The sequence below is a fragment of the Tenrec ecaudatus genome, chromosome 1 (assembly GCF_050624435.1).
Source record: "Tenrec ecaudatus isolate mTenEca1 chromosome 1, mTenEca1.hap1, whole genome shotgun sequence".
Classification (NCBI taxonomy): domain Eukaryota; kingdom Metazoa; phylum Chordata; class Mammalia; order Afrosoricida; family Tenrecidae; genus Tenrec; species Tenrec ecaudatus.
In genome coordinates, this window is record NC_134530.1 from 60,272,020 (window position 1) to 60,298,021 (window position 26,002).

A 26,002-nucleotide genomic window follows, 5' to 3' on the forward strand; every position below is an offset into this window, starting at 1 on the left:
CACTGCAAGAAATGATGGGTGGGGAAGCATACGGAATCCCTCTGCAACTATGGGCGGCCGGTGGGCGGTGGTGGGGAGCCTTAAAAATTTAGCCCCACAAGACCTGAGTTACATTTTTTCTTTCATACATTTCCTGTGGGCTTGTCCAGGGTGAATTATGGAGCTTGTGAAATTGTCTTGCATAATGCAAACTCTAGCGCCTGAAATATAGCCAGTGGAAGATCAGGTTGCAAGAAGGAAGGTTTTAGCTTTCCACACCCCCAGCCTTTATCGCAGTGGCTTGAGTAGATGAAAACGAGATAGACACATATGTACATAGACAGCCCGGTCAGACCTGAGCACTATATGAGAGAAGCTTAGGTCCATTTGAAGTTGAGAACTGAAATACATCTTTTACTGTTATATTTCTAGCTCTACTTATGCAGTCATTTTATCAAGGCTTTTTATTTCCTCTGATTCCAGGTTTACTACCTGGCTGCAAACTGGAGAAGCCAGTGGCGCTGCCAGTGTTACTATTGAGGTGGTGGTGTCTGTCTAGGACCCAGTGCAAATTATTCTTTCTTCAAATCGGGTAAGTGCCTTGGGGTGGGGGGGGGGGCGCGGGGGCGGAGAGAAAACTGGTAACTAACTACCCAGTTTGTCAAATCAGTCTTTAGTTACAAATTGATTGTTAGGAAGCTTCCTAATGGAAGTTCTGGTTACTTGTTACAGTGTTTGTTTAGTTTAATAAATTGAAATAAATTAAGTAGCTTTATTCTCTGATGCCCTTCTAAATTGAAGAATCAGTAAATATCCCTCCCCCCCACTTTATTTTAATTAAGTGTATTCTTTTGGAAGTACTTAAGATCTTCTGTAAACTTGGCTTACACATGTAATCAGCTAATGTTTTGGTGTACAGTGTTTACCTACAAGAGAGCTTCAGAAAAGTGTGCAGAAAAATCCCATTCTTTTAATTCCCTTTTTCATAAACGGAAGCCTGCTCAAATGTTATTTGCATATGAATTTGTGTTTAATCTCTTTTTGTAGACAGTCCCCCGCCCCCACCCCCCACCAATTTCTTCCCATCAATGATTTCTGTGACGGACATGAATACATTACACACATTTGCTCTCTTTCCCATAGTACAGTCTTGACTTTTAAAAGTGTTACATGTATTTGTAATGTTTAGTTTTGATGTTATAGTAATACATGTCCCCCAAAATTCTATGTTGACATACCAAACTGCTGTCCAGGCTTTTTATTGGGGTGCGGGTGCGGCTGCGAGGTCTGGCAATGGCAGCCCTCCCTGTGTTATTTCCAGTCCTTGGAAGTAGTAACTTTCAACTCTAGAGGTTTCTCTTGTTAGCCCCTTTCTGAATTCACAATGGCCGCTTGCTGATTGGCCATTCCTTTAATGCTCGTTTACTAAGCTGGGTAGTGGGTGTTTGTAATGGATTTTCCCAGCTACCCCACACTCCTCAGATTTGGTTAGTGCAATATTCACGGTTGAAAATATCATGGTTGTGTTCAAAGGTAACATCACAGAAGAGTTTAAGATTTGGGAAATCTTTCATCTTTCCTTTGGGACTATTCTGGTTATTAATTACTGTAAAATTATTTTTATTTTGCTGGATTTTCTGTCTTTCCTAGTAATTCCTCTTCAGAGTTTAGCTAGAAGGATCAGTTTTCCAAATTATATTCCAGCACCTCTCTGTGTTCATGTTTCATCATCTTTGAGATGCCTCTTCGGATCCACTGTTCTAAGGTGTGTGCACCACACTATTGTTAAGAAGGTCCCTTTATCATCGAGTATCTGCAAACTGAGCCGTGGCATTGAACACAGTTCCAGGCCTGAAGCATGTCTTAAGAGCCATAGGTCAGTAGTCTCTGTCCGCCAGTAAACCTGTGGTCTTTATGATTTGTCCCCCTTTTTTATCCCACTGTATTCAGGACCTTCTCATGTGACCCTTTTCAGAACAGTTGTAGTGTAGCCCACTTCTTGAGGGCTCAGGGTTGTGGAGACTGAAACTTACATGGACTATTTGTAAATTTCCATGTGTGTTTCAATTTTCATCACTCTTTACTCCTGATGGGTAATCATCTTAGGTAATTAATTGCTCACACGCTTTTGGCTACTCATTAGTCATATTATTGGACACTGTAGACTGTCATGCTTCCTGAGCCTCTGTTAATAGTAGGCCCTCAGGTCTGGTCTGCCCTCACTTATTAGTGTCTGGTGTAGTCCAGCTGTATGCAGTGGGTCTCCACCTTCCGAATGCCGCACCCTTTAATACAATCCTCAGGTTGTGGTAACTCCCCCAACCATAACATTATTTTCGTTGCTACTTCATCACTGTAATTTTGCTTTTGTTATGAATCGGGCAACCCCTGTGAAAAGATCATTTGAGCCTCCTCCCCCCTCCCCAATGGGGTCATGACCCACAGGTTAGAACCTCTGAGCTTGGAAGGGCCTGGGGACAAAGGTCAGGTTTCTTTTTGTAAGGTGATAATACACCCACCACCATTCCTACCATCTCCTCCTCTTCTGCCTCCTTATACTTTTGTGTGATAACCTTGTGAGAAAGTAATCTGATCTTGAAAAGATGTGAGACAACTTATTTCCAGTAAGATAATCGTAGCTGTGCTTTATGTTGGCCTCTGTGTAAACAGACGCGTGTATGGTCACTTGATGTGCACTGTTCACATGATCAAGAATGACTGCAGACTTATTCCTTGGAATCTTTAGTGTGCACATTCCACTGACTGAACCCCCTTCCAGACTTCTGAATATGGATCTTTGTGGATGGACATATTTTTTAAAGCTTTTGTAGATGTTTGCAGTGTATACCATTTGTTCAGTCCAAAGTCTTGGGATTAATTTCATTTTTGAAATTAATGAAATGTCACTGTTGACTTCCAAATTTAGTTTAAAAACTGGTTTTCCTTAACATCTAGAATCGAGGCTAGACAGTATCTTTATTAAGTTAGAAAGTTGAGGTTTAAAACAAAAACGAGAAGATCTCATTCCCCAGTGATCATATAAACCCATTTAAAATGGTATTAATTGCTGTTACTCTAATTTGGGGATATGAGGGGATCCTCTGGGGAGATAGGAAGGTTCTTTAAGCTGCTGACGATACTATTTTTATTTCTCTAATGATGACAGATTAATTGCATAGATGATTTCAAGTCCAGTAGGCACTCATTGCATTAAAATGCAGGAGGATGTACCACAAATTATATTCACTGGGGATATAATAAAGAAAAAGTTCCAAATTAATGGTCCCAGCAGCCTGCCAACATCCCTGCTAACCTCATAACAAAGGAACTTGTTTTCTAGAGATCATGACCTGGAGAATATAGACCATTACCTTTTTCTGCCTTCTAGTGTCGTTTTTCATTTCAGCATAGGCCAATTTAGCTAGGAAAAGTAGAAATGTGCTTGTACTTACTATCTGTTATATACACACACACTTAAAGGCAGATAAATAGCAGGAAAATAAATAGACTTACTGAAACCCAGGGACCTTCCCAAAATATCTTCCTTTCTCACTGTGGGACTGCAGCTAACTTTAGCTTAAGCTGTAAATACTATAGACCTCTTCCAGACGCTCTACCTTTATGGTTTTGTGAGATGAATCACACTGCTTCCATTTACACATCAGCAGACAGTAGTAAATGAATGTCTTGTCCAGCTGATGGGTGACGGCCACTACTCCATGCAGAATCTCGCCATCCATTTGAGATGGATAAGCTTCAGCATGTAACTGCTTAATAGAAGCGCCTGTCTTCATGCCCATGAAATGTAACATTAAAAACAATGAGAACTGGCTGTTTCTTACAGGGGTGGGGGAAGGGAGGAGAGGGATTGGTTCCTCCCAGTTATTTTTGTCCTGTGGTCTGCATGACTAAGAGTTACAGGTACTGTTACTCCTATGCTTATTTCAGAATAGTTTGAGCTGTAGAGAAACTTGGGAAGCTACTATAAACTGTTCCCCTATACCCCACAAAAATTTCCCTATTAGTGAGCAGATGAAGGGAGAGTAGGAGAGAGTGGAGCACATCCTGGCCCACCAGGCCCTGAGGATGATGACCCCAATTAGAGCAGCCAGTCCACAGAGAGGACCACATGACCAGCCCCACTATGAGACATGACGTCCCTCACTGACCCATGGCCCTGCAGGGGATAGCACCGGAGACACAGTGTGGGAATTGCACCTGACCTGAACCCGCCACACCGAGGCAAAGCACTGGGGGAGTGCAGCAGAACAGCAAGGGAATGGAGCGGAAAGGTCTCCAGGGAATTCTGAAGGTGGACTTTGGGGCCAGGGCGTGGTGCCCCAACAGACTGGACTGGAAAAAACTCCTAAAGGCCAACAAACGATCCTTGAAAAAATTTCCCTGTTAGCAACATTAGTATGTCTATTGATACCTTTGGTAACTTAAGTGCTTTCCTTATTTTTAATACTTAAGACAATTTCAGTTCAAAGAAGCTGACAAGATCTCACAAGTGACTTTTTTTCACTTTTAATTTTGCACTTGCTTCACTGTTCTTTAAAGCTAAAGAAAACCTCCACAGTCTTACTTTGAGCCTGAAAAATACTTTAAAATGTATTTTTCAACCTGTAATTACGAGAGGACAGAACTTGTCCTTATTAACTATTATAATGCAATGCCTGGCATAGAGTAAAGTACTCAATAAATATTGATTGAATAAACAGCACTCTTGGTTCCAGCTAGTGTGGGTGCTTTTTTGTTTTCTTGTTTTTGAGATTATATTCTCACTAAAAACAAAAGCTCTGCACTGTCATCGTCAGTTCCCACTCACAGAAACCAGAACAACGTTTCTGAGGCGGTAAAACTAGCCTCTTCTTTCTCCCTTTGGCAGCTGGGCGGCTCGAGTCACAGCACTTACCTGACAGTGCCACCAGGGTTCCTGTGCTCACGTTAATCTTACTCCTATAACTAAAGGTCAGGAATTGGGGAGTTTACTTTAATGAGAAAGCTACTTTATAAACTGGGATGTTTATTTTTTTAAATACTTTTATTGGAGCCTCTGAACATCTTAACACAATCCATACATTCCTCCAATGTGTCAAGCACATCTGCACTTATGCCGCTATCATAATTTTCTAAGCATTCTCTTCTCACTTGAGCCCCTGATATCAGCTCCCCTTTCCTCCCCCTTCCGGCCCCCACTCGCCCTCACAAATGCTTGATAAGTTGTAGGTTATTTTTTCCGTACCTTACATCGCCCTCCTTCGCCCCTCATCCACTTTTCCGGTATTCGTCCCCCTGGGAGGAGATTCTAGTTGGTCCTGTGATCCATTTCCCCCTTCACGCCCCCCACCCTCCTCTAATCCTGGTATCTACTCTCCTTGGTTGGCCCTGAGGGATTTACCTATCCTGGATTCCCTGTGTTTGCAGCTCTTATTTGTATCAGTGTGCATGCTCTGGTCTAAGCCTATTTGTAAGATAGAATTGAGGTCATGATAGTGGGGAGAAGGAAACTAGAGGAAAATTGTGTATTTCATCGGTGACATACTACTTCCTGACTGGCTCATCTCTTCCCTATGACCCCTATGTGAGGAGATGTCCAGTTGTCTACATGGGCACTGGGTCTCCACTCCATGCTCCACCCCCCCCCCCACTCACCTTGGGTATAGTTGTGTTCTGGGTATTAGATGCTTGATGATCGGATCCTGTGGACACCTCATGATCACACAGGCTGGTGTACTTCTTCCATGTGGGCTTTGTTGCTTCTCAAGTAGATGGCCGCTGTTTACCTTCAAGCCTTTAAGACCCCAGATGCTGTATCTTTTTATAGCTCGGCACCATCAGCTTTCTTCACCACATTTGCTTATGCACCCACTTTGTTTTCAGCAATCATGTCCGGAAGGGGAGAATCATGGCATGCCAGGCTAATAGAACAAAATGTTCTTGCGTTGAGGGAGTACTTGTGTGGAGGTCCAATGTCCTTCTGCTACCTTAATACTAAACCTATAAATGTATGTGCATAGATCTATTTCCCCATCGTCATATATAAAAATATGTACACTTGTACATGCCTATAATTAGACCTCCATAAATCTTCTTTGCCTCCTATCTATTTCCTTTTACTTTCATCTTGTCCCTTCATTTGGGTTTCAGTAATTCCTCAGCCTTCATCAGCCTTCATTTAGGCTTCAGTAATTTCTCATTGCCCTTGATCAAACCCTACCAGGCCTCTTACACCCTCCTCACCCCTGATTTTGGGTCACTTGCTGTTCCCTTGTCCCTGGGTTTGTTAACATCTACTTCCTTTTCCCTCTCCCCCCAACAGATGGTCTGGTTGTTTTCTCCTCCAGATTGTTTATCCTGCCTATCTTATCTAGGTAGACCTGCAGAGATAATATGCACAAAAAACAAGACAGCAAAACAAACCAACAAAAGTAAACATAACATAAAAACCAGTGACCCAAAAAAAAGAGCCTGGAAATAGTTCAAGTTCTGTTTGGCTACCTTTTAGGAGTATTTTCCGGTCGAGTATGGTGGGGTGGCACACCCTGGCCCCAAAGGCTATTTATGGTATTTCCTGGGGACCTCGTTGCTCTGCTGTCATTGCTGTTCTGTTGCACCATTCGTGCTTTGTCTCAGTGAGGTGGGGTCAGATTGGGCACAATTCCTGCACTGTCTCCAGTGTTGTCCCCCATAGCATTCAGCACATTTTAAAAAATGCGGTTTTTGTGGTAAATTAGGTGCCTCGACTGGTATTTGGGTCGGCTTATGCTTAGGTATATATTGTACTTGTGATTTGATACAAAAGTTGGAAACAAAGGAAGGATCTGTAGCTAGAAAATAAGACCTTGGTGTTTGAAAGGAAACTGCTGGAAGGCCATGAGAACCAAATATGGTCTGAGTGTATCCTGCCAGTTCAGGAATATAAAGTCGACACATTGAACACCAATGATTGAAGACCATTTGAGTTGTGGGTGAGAGCAAGAGCGTCATACATGAAAAAAGCAAAAGGTCATTAAGAAGAAAAAGGACCAAAGTATGTCAGAAGAGACTCCAGCTTGCTTTGAACATAGAGTAGTTACTGTGAGTGGAAGACAAAATAAAAGAGCTGACCAGAAAATGTGGAAGGGCAGGCCAAGAAGATGAAGTAAACCATTATAATGAAGTGTGCCAAGACCTGGAGTTAGAACACCCGAGGAAGGGCGAACATGGTCAACATGTCTCAAGGTGAAAGAATAAAAAAAAAATTCAGGCCTTGGATTGCTAAGGAATTCTGAGCAAAACCGCGAACACAATCAAAAGATGGAAGGACTGAGTACCTAGAACCGTGGTACCAGAAAGAGTTGTCATTCAGCCATTTTAATTAAAAAAAGTAGCATCTGATCAAGAAGTAATCGTATTGAAGGAAGCAGGCCAAGTTCCAGTGAAGGAATTAGTCAAAAACAAGGATAATATCCGTTCAAATGCTTCAATAACAATGCATCACTGGAAGCAGTCACTTTTCTATGCCAGGAAATTTGGAAGACAGCCACTTGGCCAACCGTTTAGAGGAGATCCATATTTGAACCAAAGAAAGATGACCCAAAATTATTGAGCAACACCACGAATGTTACATAGAAGCAACATTTTGCTGAGAATAGTTTTGTAATGCTGCATCCATACATCGGTGGAGAACTGTTAGAAATCCAAGCTGGATCCAGAAGAAAAGCAAAACTAAACTCTGCCACCAAGTTGATTCCTACTCATAGTGTCTCTACAGGGCAGTGCCGAACTAAGTGCTCCAGTGGGTTCCTTAGGCTGTAATTCTTAGGAGACTGGAGACTCATTTTCTCCTGTGCAGCTGGTGATTTTGAACTCCTTGGATTCTGAAGAGAACACAAGAGAAGGAACATTGTTGGCATCAGTTGGATCCTGGCTCAAAGTAGAAAATAGCAGATGCTTGCTTGAATTTTATTGACTATATAAAGGCATTAAATTGTGGATTGTAGCAAACTGTGGCTAGCATTACTAAGACTAGGAATTTCAGCACACTTACTTGTGCTTTTGTGAGCTTTTAGAGACCAAGAAGCATTGTTTTAACCGAACAAGGGAATTCTGCGTGGTTTAAAATTAGGAAAGATCAGTGTCAGGGTTGTAGCCTTTCACCATGCTTAGCCTTTATGCTGAGCAAATAATGCAAAAAGCCAGGCTGTGAAGAGCATGGTGTCTGAATACTACAGGATATAAGCAGCCTATTCAAGCCCTTCATTGAGGCGATTGCCCAGTCCACCTCAGAGATCTCTAACGCCCTTATTGACTATTCCACCAAACATGTGGCCTCTACACGTGTGTCCTCTAATTAGTGACGCTCCTGATGTGGACACAGCAAGCCAGCTACTATATTCTCTTGTGGTCAGTAAGGCTTTTCATTGGCTAGGTTATTTGTACGTGTTTGGTTTAGTCTGGAAGTTCTTCTGAAACTTGTCCACCAGTTAGAGACCTGGAACTTAAAAGTACAGGGGGTATAACTTCAGTGTCATAGCAGCACGCAAGCCATGTCAGTACAACAAACTGACAAATCGGCAGCGTGAAATGACATTTTAATCTGTTTGAATTGGGTTACATATCACCCATTTATCAGGGAGGAAAAACCACCCATTTAAATTAAAATAAGTGTTACTTTGTAAAACTCCTACTTTTTAACATTTGGCTTTTCATTTGTGAGCCTTTGGAATAAGGATTGGCAATGAAAACTTTATGGTGTGTTCTAATCTAAGAAAAACCACTGCTGGGTGCTTCCTGGCTGCTGCAGGGAAGCAACTAGCACTATTTAAAAACCTGGTGCTTCTCAGGAGTATATCTAGCAAATGGTGTTGTCTGAAATTGGTTATGATGCAGGCACTGAAATGACAACACTATCAGAAGGAAATGCTCTTTAAAAGTACACAAGATCTCTTAAAGAAATTGAATGTTGCGGGGAGGGAGGGGAAAAAAGAGGACCTGGTGCAGAGGGCTTAAGTGGGGAGCAAATGCTTTGAGAATGATTAGGGCAAAGAATGTACGGATGTGCTTTATACAATTGATGTATGTATATGTATGGATTGTGATAAGAGTTGTAGGAGCCCCTAATAAAATGTTTAAAAAGGAAACAAAAAAAGAGAAATTGAATGTTGATTGAGATAATAGCAAGTTTTTTATAAATAGTAAGTTTAGTTGTAGAGTAAGGGTGGACAAAAAGTTAAAGAAGTAGAAAGAGAAATCACTGCGCAGACATTAAATCTCCTGGGGAATCATGCCAAAAAGTTCAGTGTGGATCTCCACCCCACTCCTCACTCAGGTAGGTGGCTTAATCTAGGGGTTCAGAGATTTAATCTTACAGATTTAATTTTGAATCAACTTTATACATGTGGAAGGGCTTAGGTCAGATTTCGTTTTCATATTTTAATTTTGTATTGCTTTGTTTTGGGGTAATAGTACGAGGGAACTTAAAAGTTCGTGAAAACATTCCATATTCTTTTAAATCCCTTTTCCATGAACCTTTTGAAGCTCCTGAGTATACTTTTCTTAGCTTTTTATTGACGGGCAAGTCTTTTTTTTCCCCATATGCACAAACCATTTAAACTTAAGGCCTTTCTGCAGCCTTTTGAATGTGAACCTAGTTAGTATTAATGGACCAAGGCATAGTGGTGTGTTGCTTTCATGTCAGCTTGATCATTCAGGGCTGCCATGCTTGGAAACGCCCTCAGGGTGCCCTCTTGAGAAATTGTTTTGGGCACTACCTAATTCTAGGAACTCAGCCCCTTGCCAGATAGAACCTCTCAATCAGCCATGCTCAGCATCCAAACCCTGGGGCACACTGTAGTGACTCCTCCCAAAGGTTTGTGTTTTCTTGAGCCTGGCAGACCCCATGTGCCAAGCATAAGACTAGCCAAACACTAGGTACTATTTGTGCGGGGAAGGGGGTCGCGGAAGGGACAGCCCTGGAGGGAGAGGAGTAATCTAATTCTTCATGTCTTTGATTTTTGATGTAGATAGTAGATTGCTTTAGCTTTCTCTGACAATTAGATCTGTTAACTATGTAGAAGTTATGTGATATTACATATCTTAAGGACCACAGTTTTGGCATTTGTGTTAGTTTTCTTTTTTGCTTTATTTTATTATTAAAACAGATTATTTTGTTGGGGGCTATACAAGTCTTTACTACAGTTCATACGTGTTTTGTTCTTAAGTAAAATCCATCTATCAGCTAACTGTTCTCAAGGACCATTGATCTGCCTGGCAGTTAAATAAGTCACTTGGGTAAAGACAGTTTAACCTTTTAAAAAGACTTGCCATGTTGACCGCACCCCCCCCCCCCCCCATGTTTAACACTTGTTTTTTTTGTAGCCTAAAGGGAACTCAAAACCAAAAGAAAACTCATTGCCATTCAGTCTTTTCTGACCCTGTAGTGGAGGGTAGTGTAGTGCCCTTAGGGGTGTCCTGAGAGCAGCTGGTGGTTTGGAATGGCTGTCCTTAGGTTAGCAGTCCAGCACATAACCACCTGGAAACCGCAGAGGAATGAGTTGGCTTGAAAAGTGCTCCTGGTAGACCACTCCAGCTTTCACCTCTCAGGGCAACTTCGAGGCTCTCTGGTCATTCTTTGCGGGCTGGGGATGGCCTAGTCTCAGTGGGAAAATGACCACAGAAGAATGTTATTTCTCAGTGCTGATGAAAAGCTATGGAAGTGATGGCTCTTCACTGTATAAATTACTTCCGTCCTATGCTTATGGATTCAGTACCCTACATGTTGACGTATTAGTAACATGCTCATTTGCAGATGTTTGATTTTATGATTTTTAAAGATGCTGATTACAAAAGGCAATGATAATGAAAATTTTCAAAAAGATAAATGCTTTGAAAATTGCCTATAAAATGATGTTATCTGGCTTTAGAATATTTGAGAATGTTCTTTCTCACTTGCTTTACCAATTCTTTGAAAGTAAATATTAAGGCTATGATCATGGCTTAGAAGGTCCTATGTAAGATAAGGAGTAGAGAAATGGTCAGAATTGTCATGTTGTGTAACCACATTGCACAGGGTTTCTTTATTGTTGAAAGTATGTGTGTTAGGCTGGGTTAACTAGAGAAATCCAGTGACACTCATGTATGCAAGAGAGAGCTTCATATTGAGAAATAATTATATATTAAGCAAAGCTCCCAGCACAGTCCATAAGTCCAATATTAGTCCATAAGGCCCCCTTCAGACTCACACAGCCACATGCAATGTTGCAGAATGCAGGACGACCATAGGCTGGTAGGTGCAAAGTTGTGTGGATCTAATGGTGGTGGCCACATCACAAAGCTCCCAGCAGCCAGGGTCAGCCAGCAGGAAGGTGGGAGGCAGAGAGAGAGAAAATATGCATGGTTCCGAGTCCCTCCTTTATGTGGGTTCTCCTTTCCATGCCCACAAGGAGTCACGTCAGGGTGTGATACCTTCAAGTTGACATGAAATTATGTAACTACTTGTCTGAGTACTTTATTAACCACTGACCTAGCCCTCAAAAAATTCCTGCTGAGTAAAAGCCTGTATATGCCAAATCACTGGCTGCCCCTTCACCTTGCCGCCATTCTACAGCCCAGCGCTCCCAGGTGAGGCGCACGTGTTAGGTTTCCTCTTTACCCCTTCTTGTGGCTTTGGGAGAAATTCGTGTTGTGTAGAAACCTTTTGCTGGAAGGGCCAAAAGTTCTTTCAGTCCATCATTATATCTGGTTTTCTGTTTCAAATTTCTGTGTCCAATTTTAAAAGACACTAATTTGTTTACATGTATTTTCTTACATTTAGGTATAATTAAAGCGTGACCCTCCTTTCAGAGATGTCAAAAACAAATAAGTCCAAGTCTGGATCTCGCTCTTCTCGGTCAAGATCTGGATCAAGATCTCGTTCTCGTTCATTTTCAAAGTCTCGGTCCCGGAGTCGGTCTGTGTCTCGTTCAAGGAAGCGCAGGCTGAGGTAAGAGTGCTGTTTTGTATTGCATCTGTCAATAATGGTCTGAAGGCTTTTTGTTAGATTCTTTCTGGGAGTGTCGTGGATTGGGAGTTGGCTTGAATTGAAGGTAGACGGTTGGGCTGTAAGAGATCCCAGATCTCTTCAAACTCAATAAATTCAAGTCAGCTTTTGATTACCATATTTCTGCTACTTCCTTTTCTCCTCAGCACCTCTTATTTCTCATCTACTTTGGAAGAAGGACCACTTTATTTTTATTTTAGCTCCTTGCTTCAGATTGCTATACCCGATCCTTTTTCACTGGAGCAATTTTGGAGGCTTCGACAAGTTTTTTCTGCATTAGCAGCGAAAAAAAGGATAGCTACAGGATTAGTGTGGTTATCATCGGAAAAGAGAGAAATCTTCACACACACAGACACCCTGCCCCCCAAAAAAGGATGGACCTTTAGAAAACCTATCAGGAGTTATATGTATACATTAAATGTGCCAATTACTAAACACCTGCATCTATCCTGTAAAACACTTTTTAAAAATACCTACAAATCTCTGTTTTAGAAATCGCATTTTAACTACATGTAAAAATAATAATTTTGAATTTATTGCTGATATGCTTTAAGTCAGTTCCTACACGTTTAGTGGATTTCCCTATTTCAGTTATATCTTGAGGTAGGTTGTTATAGCCTCCAGCATCATCCGTCTTTTGTTATGTTGTGAGTTGTACTTTTTAATTAAAGTGTTTTTAATTTTCATTTGTGGATAGATTAAAAACCTTTGAATAGATAGGAATTTCTTTTGTGATTTTGGCGTATGTGGTTGAATTTAGGTACTGGTTGAGGGTGGTGATTTCTTAGGTTTGCTACTTGAAACCCCTCCCGTTTCAGTAAAGCATCCAGAATCCTTTTCCAAGATAAATGGATAATTTAAAGTAAATCCATTAAAGAAGTGGCAGTGGGTTTTTCCCCTGCCAACAGAGAAGCTTCCCTGAAAAATAATTTTAAACCAGAGGTTGAACAAAAATTAGTTGTGTGTCGGATATAGGTAAAAGTTGGAAACACAGGGAATCCAGAACAGATACACTCCCTCGGGACCAATATTGAGAGTAGCCATACCAGGAGGGTAAGGGAAAGGTGAGTGGAGAAAGGGGAACCGATCACAATGATCTATCTATAACATTCTCCCATGGGGGTGGACAACAGAAAAGTAGGTAAAGGGAGACACTGGTCAGTGTAAGAAAAAAAAAAAGCACAATTTTATTTACTTTTAAGTTTAAATTCTTGAGGGGTACAGCATCACACGGATTCTGTGTCCAGTAGCCTTAGCAGGCAGGTTGGTCTGGAATTTGGCCTGAACCATGCCATTGTTTCCATGGGCACGAGTTACCTTTCCCCAGATGCCTCTGGTTTTGTTAGGTTTGCCGCCAAGAGTCACTGTTTGTTTTTTGCTTTGTACACATAAGCACATCTCTTGCCTAAATAAAATTCTGTTCATCTCTGGCATGAGCACCTTCAGTTTTAAGAAGAGCCATGTGTTCCCTCTGGTTCCATAGACCCCATTTATAGCCAGCAAAAATGTCCTTGGACCACAGCCTGCCAGACACATTTGCCATTTAGAAGTCCTGTTCCCAGCAGGCCTCCACAGGCTCCAATATGGCGGACAAAAATATAATAATTTATAAATTATCAAGGGCTCATGAGGGAAGGAAGGGTGTGGGAGGGAGGGGTAAAATTGAGGGGATACCAAGAGTTCAAGTAGAAAGAAAATGTTTTGAAAATGATGGCAGCAAATGTCCAAAGTGCTCAACACAATGGGTAGATGTATGGATTGTGATAAGAGTTGTAAAGCCCCCAGTAAAATGATTTATTAAAAAAAGAGGTTAGCTGTGTGTATATATTAATGTCTTTGATAAATTGTAGGGGTTAGAAATGTTTTGAGTTCTTCCCTTGGAAACTACCTAAATGTACATACTTACTGGTGTGTTTTGTACAAACACATATCTCTGTAGATAGTTTTTAAGCTAACATTACATTTTGAGGATGACCGTTCCTAGGTTTTTTTTTTTTTGTTATTTTTTTTACAGTACTAGTTTTTCTTTTTCTCTGTTCCATGTGTCTGGACATAACGTTTTTATATCAAACTTCATTCAAGCATTACACTAGAGCCTATCTATTGCCCAGTGGTGTCTGTTGCCATATAAGAAAAACTCCACCTCCTTGTATTCCCCCAAAGAATGGGAAAACCTTACTAAATAATTTCACGTCTATCTCAAGAAATTGTACTGAAGGCCACTGAACTGAGCAGAGGATTCAGTAACTCCTATCTAATCAATGGGCACTAAATAATTTGTCCAAAACTAGGGGACAAAGTTAATGATACAAACTAAATTGAAAAATGCTAGCCAACTCTGAAATATTTGTGACTACCTCAAAGTCGGGCAGATCTGTTTGGACAGGTCTTGTCTCCTTATTCTGCAAATCATTTGGTGTAGTCATTGGCTCTTAAAGGAGGGGAAAGATCTTAGGCTGGTACTGTGTGCTGAGATAGGCTTAGAGTTGTGTGTTATCTGTTACCCAGGAGTTTGTATTTTTGGAGATTTCTCCAGAAGAAAACCTGCTCTTGAGCCTAGTCTGACGTCTCTTGTTTTTTAGCAACATAAATTTGCCACTGAACATTCCATTTTTATTTCTGGCTTACCTGTTTCATGTCTCCCCCCCCCCCCTTTGTTTTCCCTCTCCCACAAACTATACTGTCCAGGAGTTTGAGTCACTGTGCCTTTAAATTAACAAGCTGCTGAGTTATACAGATTTGGAGAAAAATGATTTTTTTCCTTGTGTTTCACAGACTGTATCCTCTTAAGTGACTTCTCATTAAATAACTTCATTTGCAATCTGCAGAGACTCACATCCCTGCGTCTGTGCATTGACTGTGGGTTTGGATTCAGTATGCCACAGGGTGCTCCCTTCACTAGTAATGGGTAACAGACGCAGCAGCAGCAGCCCCTGAGGACGGGAACATGAATTAAACCCTCCTTAGTGCTGGTGGTGGACCACCTCCTTCAAGTCTAGCCTTTTAATCTGGTCATGTTCAGTCACATAGCTGCATCTGCCTCTCCTTTCTTCTTCCTTTATATTGTTACTGTTTGCGAATGAAAAAGTGTGGAAGGTAAGTTCTTTTTCAATTGTACTTACGCAGCAACCTATGTGCTAGTTGCTATTCTTGAGGTACAAAAAGATTTAGCACAAAAGAAAGATAATAGATGGTGGGAAAATGGGTCCTACTGTAGATAAAATGGAATTTAAGTGTCTGTAGAAGTTTTTTTGTAAAGTTGTTAAACTAGTACATTGTTAACTTATTTTTTATAAACTAGAGTACATCTGTACTGTTCAGACCTGATAAGAGAAGGCTTGCCAATTAAGAGATTGTTTTTAATTCTAGATATAAAGAATATATTTTTGAATTGAATGTTCTAGTAAGTTTCACATAGTACTATTTAACTCATTAAGGAATACTAATTAATGTACATGATAAGCTGCTGAGTTGTATCCAAGAACCTGAGTGGCTATTTACACCAACAAATGAAGGTTTCGACTTGTTGATGGAAGCAAAGCTCTGGTGTTGATAGAGCCTGGCACCAGGGACATGCTCTGACAAAGTGGTTCTAGAAATGTTCCTTGGCTAAATTACACTTCTATATTTTTCAGTGAAGAGAAATAGCATACTAGGCCTCAGGTGGACTTGGAAAAAGTGGTTGTGTTTTGGGGTACAGGGGTGGAGGTAGGACGCTGTTTCTAGAGTTGTTAACCCTGGTGGGGAAGTGGGTTATGCATTGGACTGCTTAACTGCAAGGTCAGCAGTTTGAAACCATGAGTGGTTGGAGAGAAAGATGAGGCTCTACTCCCATAAACAATTAGTCTCAGAAGCTCACAAGGGCAGTTTTACTTTGTCCAGTAGAGTCACTGTTGAGTATGAGTCAATTACAGTGAGTTAGGGGCCCCTGATGGAGTAATGGGTTATGCGGTGGGCTGTTCACTATAAGATCAGTAGTTTGAACCCATCAGCTGCTCTGCGAGAAAGATGAGGTGTTTCTGTTTCTATAAAGATTTAAAAACTTGGGAACCCATAGGAGCAGATCTTTATGCTATGGGGTAACCAGTGTGAGTTAGAGTGGACTCATTAGTATTGTGTTTGGCTGGTTTTCACTTAGAGCTTACCCTCCTGTAGTTGGGTGCCTTGTGGTCAAATAGTGCCCTCTTGTGGCAATTAGGAAATTTGACACTAAATGACAAAACCATTTCTAAGTCCCCAGTAAAACACAGTATTTATGTTTTGCTGATTTGTTTTTTGTACATTTGCTTATGCTTTGAATGGATGCATTTCCCAAGTCCCTATTTAAATGTCATGTGATACAGGCTGTTGTTGGCTATATTTTTACGTCACTTGGTCTTAGTAGGGACAAAGATACCAGTCCTGCACAAACAAGTCTATGAGATAGGGAGTGAGCTGGTGTAGCAGTCTAGGAGTCAGAAAGAAGACCGGAATGGTTTTACCTGTCTAGCTGGCATTTTTATCCTTCCTTCCAAGGACTAGGGAGCAGTAAAAGCCCCTCTCTGTGAAAACTCGCCATGTTAAAATGTCTTTGTTTAGTTTACAACGTTAAGAAAACTGTCATACCCTTTAGTCACCTTAGAGATGCATCTCCTCTCTAAATGTCATCTTAATGAGGAACATTCAGGGTCCTACTGTTGATTAGTAATTGTTGTCATCCTTGCTTTGGAAACAAAACTCTAAAAAATGAATGATAGGGGAAACAGGATGGGTTGCAATGTTGGTTTTTGCAGGTTTTCTTGTGTAAAGTGTCCTTGGGTTAAACATTCAACTCTGTCTCTCTCCCCCCCCCTTTCATTCAGTTCTAGGTCTCGTTCCAGATCATACTCTCCGGCCCATAACAGAGAGCGCAACCACCCCAGGGTGTATCAGAACCGTGACTTCCGGGGCCACAACCGAGGTTATCGAAGGCCCTACTATTTCCGTGGGCGCAACAGAGGCTTTTACCCCTGGGGCCAGTATAACCGAGGTGGCTATGGAAACTACCGCTCCAATTGGCAGAATTACCGGCAAGCCTACAGCCCTCGTCGGGGCCGGTCCCGATCCCGGTCCCCAAAGAGAAGGTCCCCTTCACCCAGGTCCAGGAGCCATTCTAGAAACTCCGATAAGTCTTCCTCTGACAGGTCAAGGCGCTCCTCATCCTCTCGTTCTTCCTCCAACCACAGCCGAGTGGAATCTTCTAAGCGCAAGTCTGCGAAGGAGAAAAAGTCCTCTTCCAAGGATAGTCGGCCATCCCAGGCTGCTGGGGAGAGCCAGGGTGATGAGACCAAGGAGCAGACATTCTCTGGAGGTACTTCTCAAGATGCAAAGGGCTCGGAGGGCTCGAAGCCCTGGTCAGATGCCCCTTATGGCTCTGGGTCGGCATCAAGGGCCTCGGCTGTATCTGACCTAAGCCCCAGGGAGCGAAGCCCTGCTCTCAAGAGCCCTCTTCAGTCTGTGGTGGTGAGGCGGCGGTCACCCCGTCCCAGCCCTGTGCCAAAGCCTAGCCCTCCACTCTCCAACACGTCCCAGATGGGCTCAACGCTGTCAAGTGGTGCTGGATATCAGGCAGGGACACACCAAGGGCAATTCGACCATGGCTCAGGATCCTTGAGTCCATCCAAAAAGAGCCCTGTGGGTAAGAGTCCTCCGAGCACTGGCTCCACATACGGCTTGTCTCAGAAGGAGGAGACAGCTGCTTCAGGAGGAGCAGCGTATACCAAGAGGCAAGTATCTGGTGTCCCCTGGCCGCTGGTGCTTCTCTCGCACCGGCTGGCACTTTAATTGTAATGGGATCTAAGTTAGAGTTCTCATTAATGGTAATAAGGTAATTTTTGCTTCCTAAACTTTTCATTAACTGTAAAAACACTATCCAAGGAAACCTTTAGCTTAACTCTAGTTTTCCTACCTTCCTGAATTTGTATTGCAGCATAAAGTTTCTTTAGACTACTCTACAATGATGTTTTCACATTTAAAATTTGCCTTGGAGTCTACCAATGTAAGCCAGAGAGCAGTATAGATTTGTGGGTCCACAGCTACCAAAAACAAACTATTGCCAAAATGAGTGGCCATTGGAGCTGTTGGGCCCTCTAGGACCCACCATCTGCTGTGATCGATCTACACCAGCCCGCCATGGGGAAGAGCTGCACTCTCACAGTCAACAGTTGAGGAGACTGGGCAGAATGGGAAAAACCAAGGCTTAGTCCAGGAAGGCCTTAATAACCACGAGGTGGGTGCGTGTCCCAGTAGAAGCCAACGGGCTGCATGCCAGTGCTTCCTTCATACCAGTCTTTCTGCCCTGGGGGACACGGTGAGTTGGACCATGAATCTTTTGTGTGTGTCTCTGGATGGATTGGGATGACGGAGAGCTTATAGGAAAGTTGCAGTGGGACTAATCAGCTTGTCATCAAGGGGGACTGGCACTGACCAGTCGGTTTCTCTCTCCCCTGCCCCTCATTATTACAGTTTTTGATGGCTTACTGTCCTTTGATAGTTCTGCTTTTGTTGCCTTACCAATCCAATTATAACTTGGTTAAGCATTCTCAAGCATTAGTGTTAGAAATGTTCAGAATCTACTCCCCTTTAAGTACAAGTTTGGTTCCTTGACAGAATAGCCCCCTCATGAGAAGACTTAAGGTTTTCTATAAGGAACAGTATGGTGATTTCGGCCCCTCCTATTAACCTGCCTTTTTTTTTTATTTGTGTTCACAGTACATTTTACACTTAGATCTTCTAGGTGACTTGCATCAAATTTGAAGTCTCTCTTGAGACTTATGTTTCCAAATATGTGTTGTATAAAAGCAAAACAATCCAAGGTTGATCATTCTATGTTAACTTTGCTGAAAGCAGATTTTCAGTGACTGAGTGAAGTTGTTGGGTAAGACCGTAATTTTTCTTCCCCTAGACCACATTAACAGGTAAGTAGGTTTGGTTTTTTTGGGTATCCTAAAAACGCCCTTTTGTTGCATATGTACACAACTCCATGGATTGTGTTTTTCTCTTTAGAAATTTGTAGATCTGTTTAGATTTTAGATTGGCTTTTCAGAAGTTAGCACTTTCAGAGAGTAAGGAAATAAAGTCCTTTGATAACACGAATCCATACAACTGGCTCTGAGCATCACAACCAGCTGCTTTAGAGCATGTTGCTTAAGAAGCCTCTTGTGTGTCTCCCTTGTGTTCTTGTAACTAGATATCTAGATGACCAGAAGACTGATAATGGAAAAGATAAGGAGCAGAAACAAACAAATACTGATAAAGAGAAGATGAAAGAAAAAGGGAGCTTCTCTGACATAGGCTTGGGTGATTCAAAAATGAAATCTGATCCATTTGCTCCCAGAAGTGATGCTGAGAAGTCCTTCCGGGGCAGCCAGTCTCCTAAACGGTATAAGCTGCGAGATGACTTTGAAAAGAAGATGGCAGACTTCCACAAGGATGACCTGGATGACCAAGATAAGGACAAAGCTAAAGGAAGGAAGGAATCGGAATTTGACGATGAGCCCAAATTTATGTCCAAAGTCATAGCAGGCGCCAACAAAAACCAGGAGGAGGAGAAGTCGGGCAAGTGGGAGGGCCTGGTGTACTCATCCTCAGGGAAGGACAAGCAGAGGAAAACAGAGGAGCTGGACGAGGAGCCCTTCTCAGAAAGATCCAAAAAGGAGGACCGAGGAGGATCCAAGAGAAGCGAGGGGGGCCACAGAGGGTTTGTGCCTGAAAAGAATTTCCGAGTGACCGCATACAAGGCAGCTCGTGAGAAAAGCTCGTCGCCCCCCCCCAGAAAGACCTCTGAGAGCCGAGACAAGCTGGGAGGCCAAGGAGACTTTCCCACGGGGAGGTCTTCCTTTTCCATTACTCGAGAGGCCCAGGTCAATGTCCGGATGGACTCCTTTGACGAGGATCTTGCACGGTGAGATGTAGACCTTCGTGATCCTCAGAGGCTGTGGTGGCCCAGGTGGTGCGTCCTTGAGGGCACTCGGAAGCTAGGACAGGCTCCTTCTGTATTCCGCCCTCCTAGCGAGGCCTGTGTGTCTCCAAGTGAGTGTCCTGGGGCACTTGACAGAGAGGTGACGGACTCATCCTTGCAGTCCTTAGCAACTGGTTTTGGGTCCCATCTTCTCTAGCCCTTTGCCTTTGCTGCCATCAGCTTCCATTGTTCTGTTTATTCCTGACTCGTTCCCTGAAGCCCCTCTTGCAGGCGTCTGTGTCAACAGACTCTTCATCGTCATGCACGTCTCTCTCTCTCTCTCTCTCTCTCTGCCCCCTGCTTTGGGGAAGAGTGCAGCCAAGGCAACTGTTGTGTGCTTAGAGTAGCATTTTGACAGTCAGCCTTGAATGGCTTTCCTGACCTTCATTGTGGCTGCTCACCATGTGAAATAGTCTCCCATCGGCTGTGTAGGTTAGAACGGTCAGTGACTCTTCACAGTTTAGAAACTGTCCCCTCCCCCTCATTTGTTCCAAGTAAAGATCCCCAGTGGGAAATTGGGAACATGGAGCATTTGAATGCCTTTCTGGCACATTGAGGCTGCTTTTAAACTTACGTAGAGAGAGAGGAAAAAAATGAATGGGTAGGTCTTTAAATTCCTTGGGGATCTTGAAATGTAAACCCCTGTCTAATTCACAACACAAAATTCACTTAAATTCTTCAGGGGAACACAAAAGTATTGCGTTGTTGTGGTTTACATGTTCTGCCTTGTGTATATCTTGTTACATCTGGCCCTGCCTTTGTTTCTTTTTCAGACCCAGTGGTTTATTGGCTCAAGAACGCAAGCTTTGTCGGGATTTGGTCCACAGTAACAAAAAGGAACAGGAATTCCGTTCCATTTTTCAGCACATACAGTCAGCTCAGTCTCAGCGGAGCCCCTCCGAATTGTTTGCCCAGCATATAGTGACCATTGTGCATCATGTGAAAGGTGGGTCCAGATGCTAGCCTACTTCAGGTTCCTCTTTCCAATCTTCAACAGAAGCATGAGTGAGTCAATAGGGAGCCTTTTGGGGGCCTTTAGCTCATTTAAACTGCCTATGAAGCTGGGACTTGCTTGGTGGAAATTTCCAGGGAAAATTTGCCACTTTTTAATTACAGAACTGAATGTTTTGAAATGAGAAAACAGGTAAACTCTTTGCCTTGGAGGTTTTGATTGCTAGAACAATGAGGCTTTTGTTGCCCCTCTCCAGAGCCTCCCTCTTCCTTTTCCAGCAGACAGATGTAGCTGGCGGTCTCTTGCAGAGCTTCACCTCAGGTGTAAAGAGCAGCGGGAGTGGGTTAGTGCTGGGCTCTCAAAGGAAGCGTGCTCCAAATGTCCATCTTTGTGTCTATGTCCTAAGGCAAAGGAGCTACAATCAGAAATCCAGTAGCCAGCATTGGAATAGTATGTGCCCTTCCTCTTTTCAGTCTGTCCTGTGGAGTTGTGCATACGGGTCTGTGGTTGCAGGTGCATCTAAGAGTTGCACATTGTGCCCACCTTGGTAAATGAATGTGTGCTGTGTGCCTTTGTATTTCCAGAGCACCACTTTGGGTCTTCAGGAATGACGTTGCATGAACGCTTTACTAAATATATAAAGAGAGGAACGGAGCAGGAGGCAGCTAAAAACAAGAAAAGCCCAGAGATACACAGGTGAGGTCCTCAGTCGCACATAAGAGGTTGTAATCAAAGAGTTGGCCCCAGATAGTCCATTTGGTTTTTCGGTGCCACGTTGAGAGCATGAGCAGATTCTGGTAGCGCCGTCCAGAGAGATGCTTTAATGACAGCAGTTGCGAGCGTGGGGCCTGCCGGGAACCGCTCTCTTGATAAACGCATTACCTTGGGGGTTGGCCACGTGTTTTTCAGCCTGATGCAGTAGATGGAAAGACCATGCATGGGCATATGAGTCTCTTAGGGGGTGGGTAGTCAGTTTCTTTTCACTTAGACTTCATCGCAAAGGGTAATAATGGGTCCCTATGCTCTGATTTCCAAGATGAGAACTGCTCTTTGAGGTTTCCGGGCATGGAGATTCTCGTGATCCTGGGGTGGTGGGCGTGGCCGTGAGTGGGCAGGTCTTGCTGGGAGAGAACAAGTACCACCTTTGAGTATGGGGAGGAAAGAGTGTGTATGATTTTATAGACATGTGCTCTATAAATGTACCTACATACGTAAAACAAGAATAATCACAGTGTATCTTTTACACTGTAAAAAGGTAATAAATCGGAATGGCTAAAACCCACTTCCCTGCTTGAGAATGACCATTAGCAATACTGTACACACGCAGTGGAATATTACACCGCTTTTGTGTTTTCAATTTTAGAAGGATAGACATTTCCCCCAGTACATTCAGAAAACATGGTTTGACTCATGACGAGATGAAAAGCCCACGGGAACCTGGCTACAAGGTGAACTGTTGCTTTGATCAGTAATTCCAACAGAATGAGTGCGTTGGGCATGAACTTGACAGAAATGTGTTTGTTTAAATTACTCTCTACTTAAGTTTGTGTTTTTCTTTTAAGGATGGGCATAATTCTAAAAATGAACTACAAAGGGTTAAATTTTTATTAAATGTATCAACAACCTTTGTGAAGTGGTTAGAATATGGTAAATGACCCCAAAGTCTATTGAGGTGAGCTTGAGAAAAAAAAAGAGAGGAGTTTTGGAACAAGTGCCCATGATGAGAGAAGAAACTTTTTGTGATATTTTTCTGCTTGTAAGTATTATCAAATCAATTGTATACATGCACTATTTCCAACCATGATTTCAAAAAGACATGCATGTCAGAAGAGAGTGAAATATTCGTTCTTAAATGAGTAGACTGTCTTAAACAGCTAGTTCAGTCTTTTCCTCACATTGTACCATATCTGTCACCGATCGGTTAATGTTACTTTAAAGCTCTGGTAGCTGGAAGACACTTGCAGTGCTGTGCACGTGAACACTGTAAATAAAACTTGTATGCAGAGTCTTTGATTATGAAATACTAGATTTGGGTTTTTTCTAAACAGTGCTTTTGAACCTTTGGGCACATAGACACTTGGCATTTAAAATTAGAGATGACTGTTCCCCATCTTCTGCATTTGTTCCTAAAAATTGTAATTTTTCAAGTTTTCCAAACCAATTTGTCGTGTTGGTTGAACTCGCTGAGAGGCCCTTGTGCGCAGTCTTCTCTCCCGTCGTCGTCTTTCTCTCCACGTGCCCACCAGCTTGGCCCTAACCAAGCCTGTGATACAAGCACAAGGTTCTGAAGCATTAGAAGGAACCCTTCAGGCCTCAAAGCCAGCCTCTTAGAGGTGCTGTCTGGGAGCAGGCTGCATTGTTCCTTTTGTCTTTTTGCTTCCCCCCCCCCCACCTTGAAAGATGGAGAGGCCCCAATTGCTCTCTCCAAAACAGAAAAGTAACAGAACAGTGTAAACCTTCCCACTCTCAATCCTACTGTTAGTTCAAACTCAACTTGAGTAGCTTATGTGAGTAAAGTGTTCCTAGTGAGTGGCCTGCTCATTCCTTCCTCTTAGGAGAGGATTTATTCCTATGAGAGCAATGCTCGTGTTAGATATCCCTGAGGCCACTTGGCGGCTTTGCTGTGTTGTTCTGGGATAGTATGCATCAAACTCTGATTATTAAACTTGTTGAAAGCAGAACGGATTTTTATATTAGTCTAGCATCACTGCCTTATGAATTCAGTATAGTGTTTTAAATACCTTCCCTGGACAACTTACTCAGTCTAGCTCCGCATTTTGGAAGACTACTTAGGTAGTCTCGTAGCGGTGGCAGGGTAAGTAGGGGCGGATAGCTAGCACGAGCCATGCTGTTGACCATCTCCACACATGAAGGCCACTGAGCCTAACCAACCTCGCCCACAGCAGCTCGCTGTAGTCATTGCTGACTTTGTGACAGTTTCAAGAGTCCCCTTGCTGGGTGTTTTAAGAGACTGGTCCTCATGCTCTGGGCGGTGACACGGGGAGGGTGTGCCTCTCACCCCCCCCCCCCCCCCGTGCTTCTCTGCACCACCCATTGGAGTAGAAACCAGTTAGCGGGGTGGTTGATTTGGCAGCCTGGAATCCCAAAAACCTTCATTTTGACTTCTCTTTTGGCAGGCTGAGGGAAAATACAAAGATGATCCTGTTGATCTACGCCTTGATATTGAACGTCGTAAAAAACATAAAGAGAGAGATCTCAAACGAGGTAAATCCAGGGATTCTGTGGATTCCCGAGATTCAAGCCACTCAAGGGAAAGATCAGCTGAGAAAACAGAGAAAACGCATAAAGGATCAAAGAAGCAGAAGTACGTAAGCCCTGGCGGGCACGTCACCCCCCCCCCCCCCCGCTGTGCCTTGAGTCCATCTTGCCTACCTCTCTAGGGCTGTGCTCGGGAGGACTTGACTTAGGAAGAAGAGTCACTCGTGCACGTGCTTCTGGCATACAGTTTCATTGTCATGTAGGGTCCCCAGTGGGAAAGTGGAACTTGTGCCCCTTGTCCATAAGACTCCCTGGAAAATGCATCTGGCTAAAGGACCGGGGGTTAGAATCTGCCCCTGAATTTGCGATCTGAAAAATGAGGACAATTGTGCAATCATCATTGCTACCAAATACATGCCTGTCTTCTGTGGTGGTGTCAGGTGTTTGAATGCATTGCTTATTTACTCGTTAGAGCAACCCCTTTGACAGGGCGTAATGTCACTCCTAGGAGTAACACATGATAGGTATGAAGCTCCTGGCGCAGTACCAGGTACATCTTAGCTTTCAGTGCAGCCTCTGCACCCGGAATTGGTTCCTGTGTGGGGCTGAGCTGTTAAGAAGTCACGGGCTGTTCTGTTCCTCCATTTCTTCATGGCTTGTGCCCATTTTTGGTCTCGGGCACAGTTATGGTACTTGCTACCGAATATGACTGACAGAACCAGGAGGAAGCTGTGTCCTGGTTGACTTTAGATTATGCATCTTGCGTTTTGTTTTTTCGTCAGACTGTAGGTGACCCTTTGCTTCTCGCCCAGGGACCACGCCCCACCCTTTCACCCCCACTCCCAGTTATACTTACGCCCTTCTCTCTCTCTCTCTCTCTCTCTCTCTCTCTCTGTCTGCAGGAAGCACCGGAGAGCACGAGACCGGTCCCGGTCCTCCTCCTCATCCTCTCAGTCCTCCCACTCCTACAAAGCGGAAGAGTACACGGAGGAGACGGAGGAGAGGGAGGAGAGCTCCACTGGCTTTGACAAGTCCAGGCTGGGGACCAAAGATTTTGGGGGTCCAAGTGAAAGAGGAGGCGGTCGAGCTCGTGGGACCTTTGTAAGACCCTGCCTCCTCCTCCTCTCTGTCCACGCTCCTTACTACCACCAATTTTAGTGATGTTTTGCAAGACATCCGTTTGTGGCTGTTAGTATAAGTAATCTATCTAGTCTACAGACCCCTGGACTTGGGGTTTCCTCCCCAGTCTCCCAAGCTTTTCTGTTGTTATTTTTCTGTCCATAGTTACTTAACTGGCAAGGTTCTTAGTGGTCTGGTCTCAGGGCTGCCCCGCTGTCTGCTGGGTAGGGGGGGGGGAGAGCCTTGGGCCATGGTGAGGATGTAGACTGAGTTGGGATGAGTGGAGTGGAATGACTGCAAAGCAGTTGTAAACTGGTCTGATACTGACAGCGTATGACTGCCTGCCTGCAGGACAGCTACCCATTCTGTGCCAGGAAAGTCAGAATGCAGGGGATTGTTTCCCACCCGACATGATCCATTGTTCCCATTTATGGCCACAGCAATTTCGAGCCCGAGGGAGAGGCTGGGGCAGAGGCAACTACTCTGGAAACAACAACAACAACAGTAACAACGATTTTCAAAAGCGAAACCGGGAAGAGGAGTGGGACCCGGAGTACACGCCCAAAAGCAAGAAGTATTACTTGGTATGTGTTTGGGGTTAGCAGGAAGGGCCACAGGGCCTTTGGCACATAGTAGTGGGTACCAAAGCCGTAGTTGATGTGTCCAAACCGTGATGAGTGTTTGTGCAGGCGTATTTGCACAGGTTTCAGGGTTCTGTACTTCTTAGTTACTT

General features: G+C 43.4%; 1 protein-coding gene and 1 pseudogene across 1 annotated transcript in view; one reads left to right on the forward strand and one right to left on the reverse strand.

The window, feature by feature from the left end:
- Positions 1 to 26,002, forward strand: part of THRAP3 (thyroid hormone receptor associated protein 3) — a 47,444-nt gene that overhangs the window by 18,504 nt on the left and 2,938 nt on the right. Inside the window, exons 2-11 of the mRNA XM_075553938.1 lie at positions 463 to 571; positions 11,777 to 11,944; positions 16,843 to 17,745; positions 19,209 to 19,922; positions 20,753 to 20,925; positions 21,516 to 21,627; positions 22,295 to 22,379; positions 24,069 to 24,256; positions 25,053 to 25,251; positions 25,710 to 25,853. Coding sequence (XP_075410053.1) covers positions 11,808 to 11,944; positions 16,843 to 17,745; positions 19,209 to 19,922; positions 20,753 to 20,925; positions 21,516 to 21,627; positions 22,295 to 22,379; positions 24,069 to 24,256; positions 25,053 to 25,251; positions 25,710 to 25,853 — 2,655 coding nt within the window. The 5' untranslated portion in view covers positions 463 to 571; positions 11,777 to 11,807. The remainder of the gene's footprint in view (positions 1 to 462; positions 572 to 11,776; positions 11,945 to 16,842; positions 17,746 to 19,208; positions 19,923 to 20,752; positions 20,926 to 21,515; positions 21,628 to 22,294; positions 22,380 to 24,068; positions 24,257 to 25,052; positions 25,252 to 25,709; positions 25,854 to 26,002) is intronic.
- On the reverse strand, positions 13,194 to 13,544 carry LOC142428863 (large ribosomal subunit protein eL33 pseudogene; annotated as a pseudogene).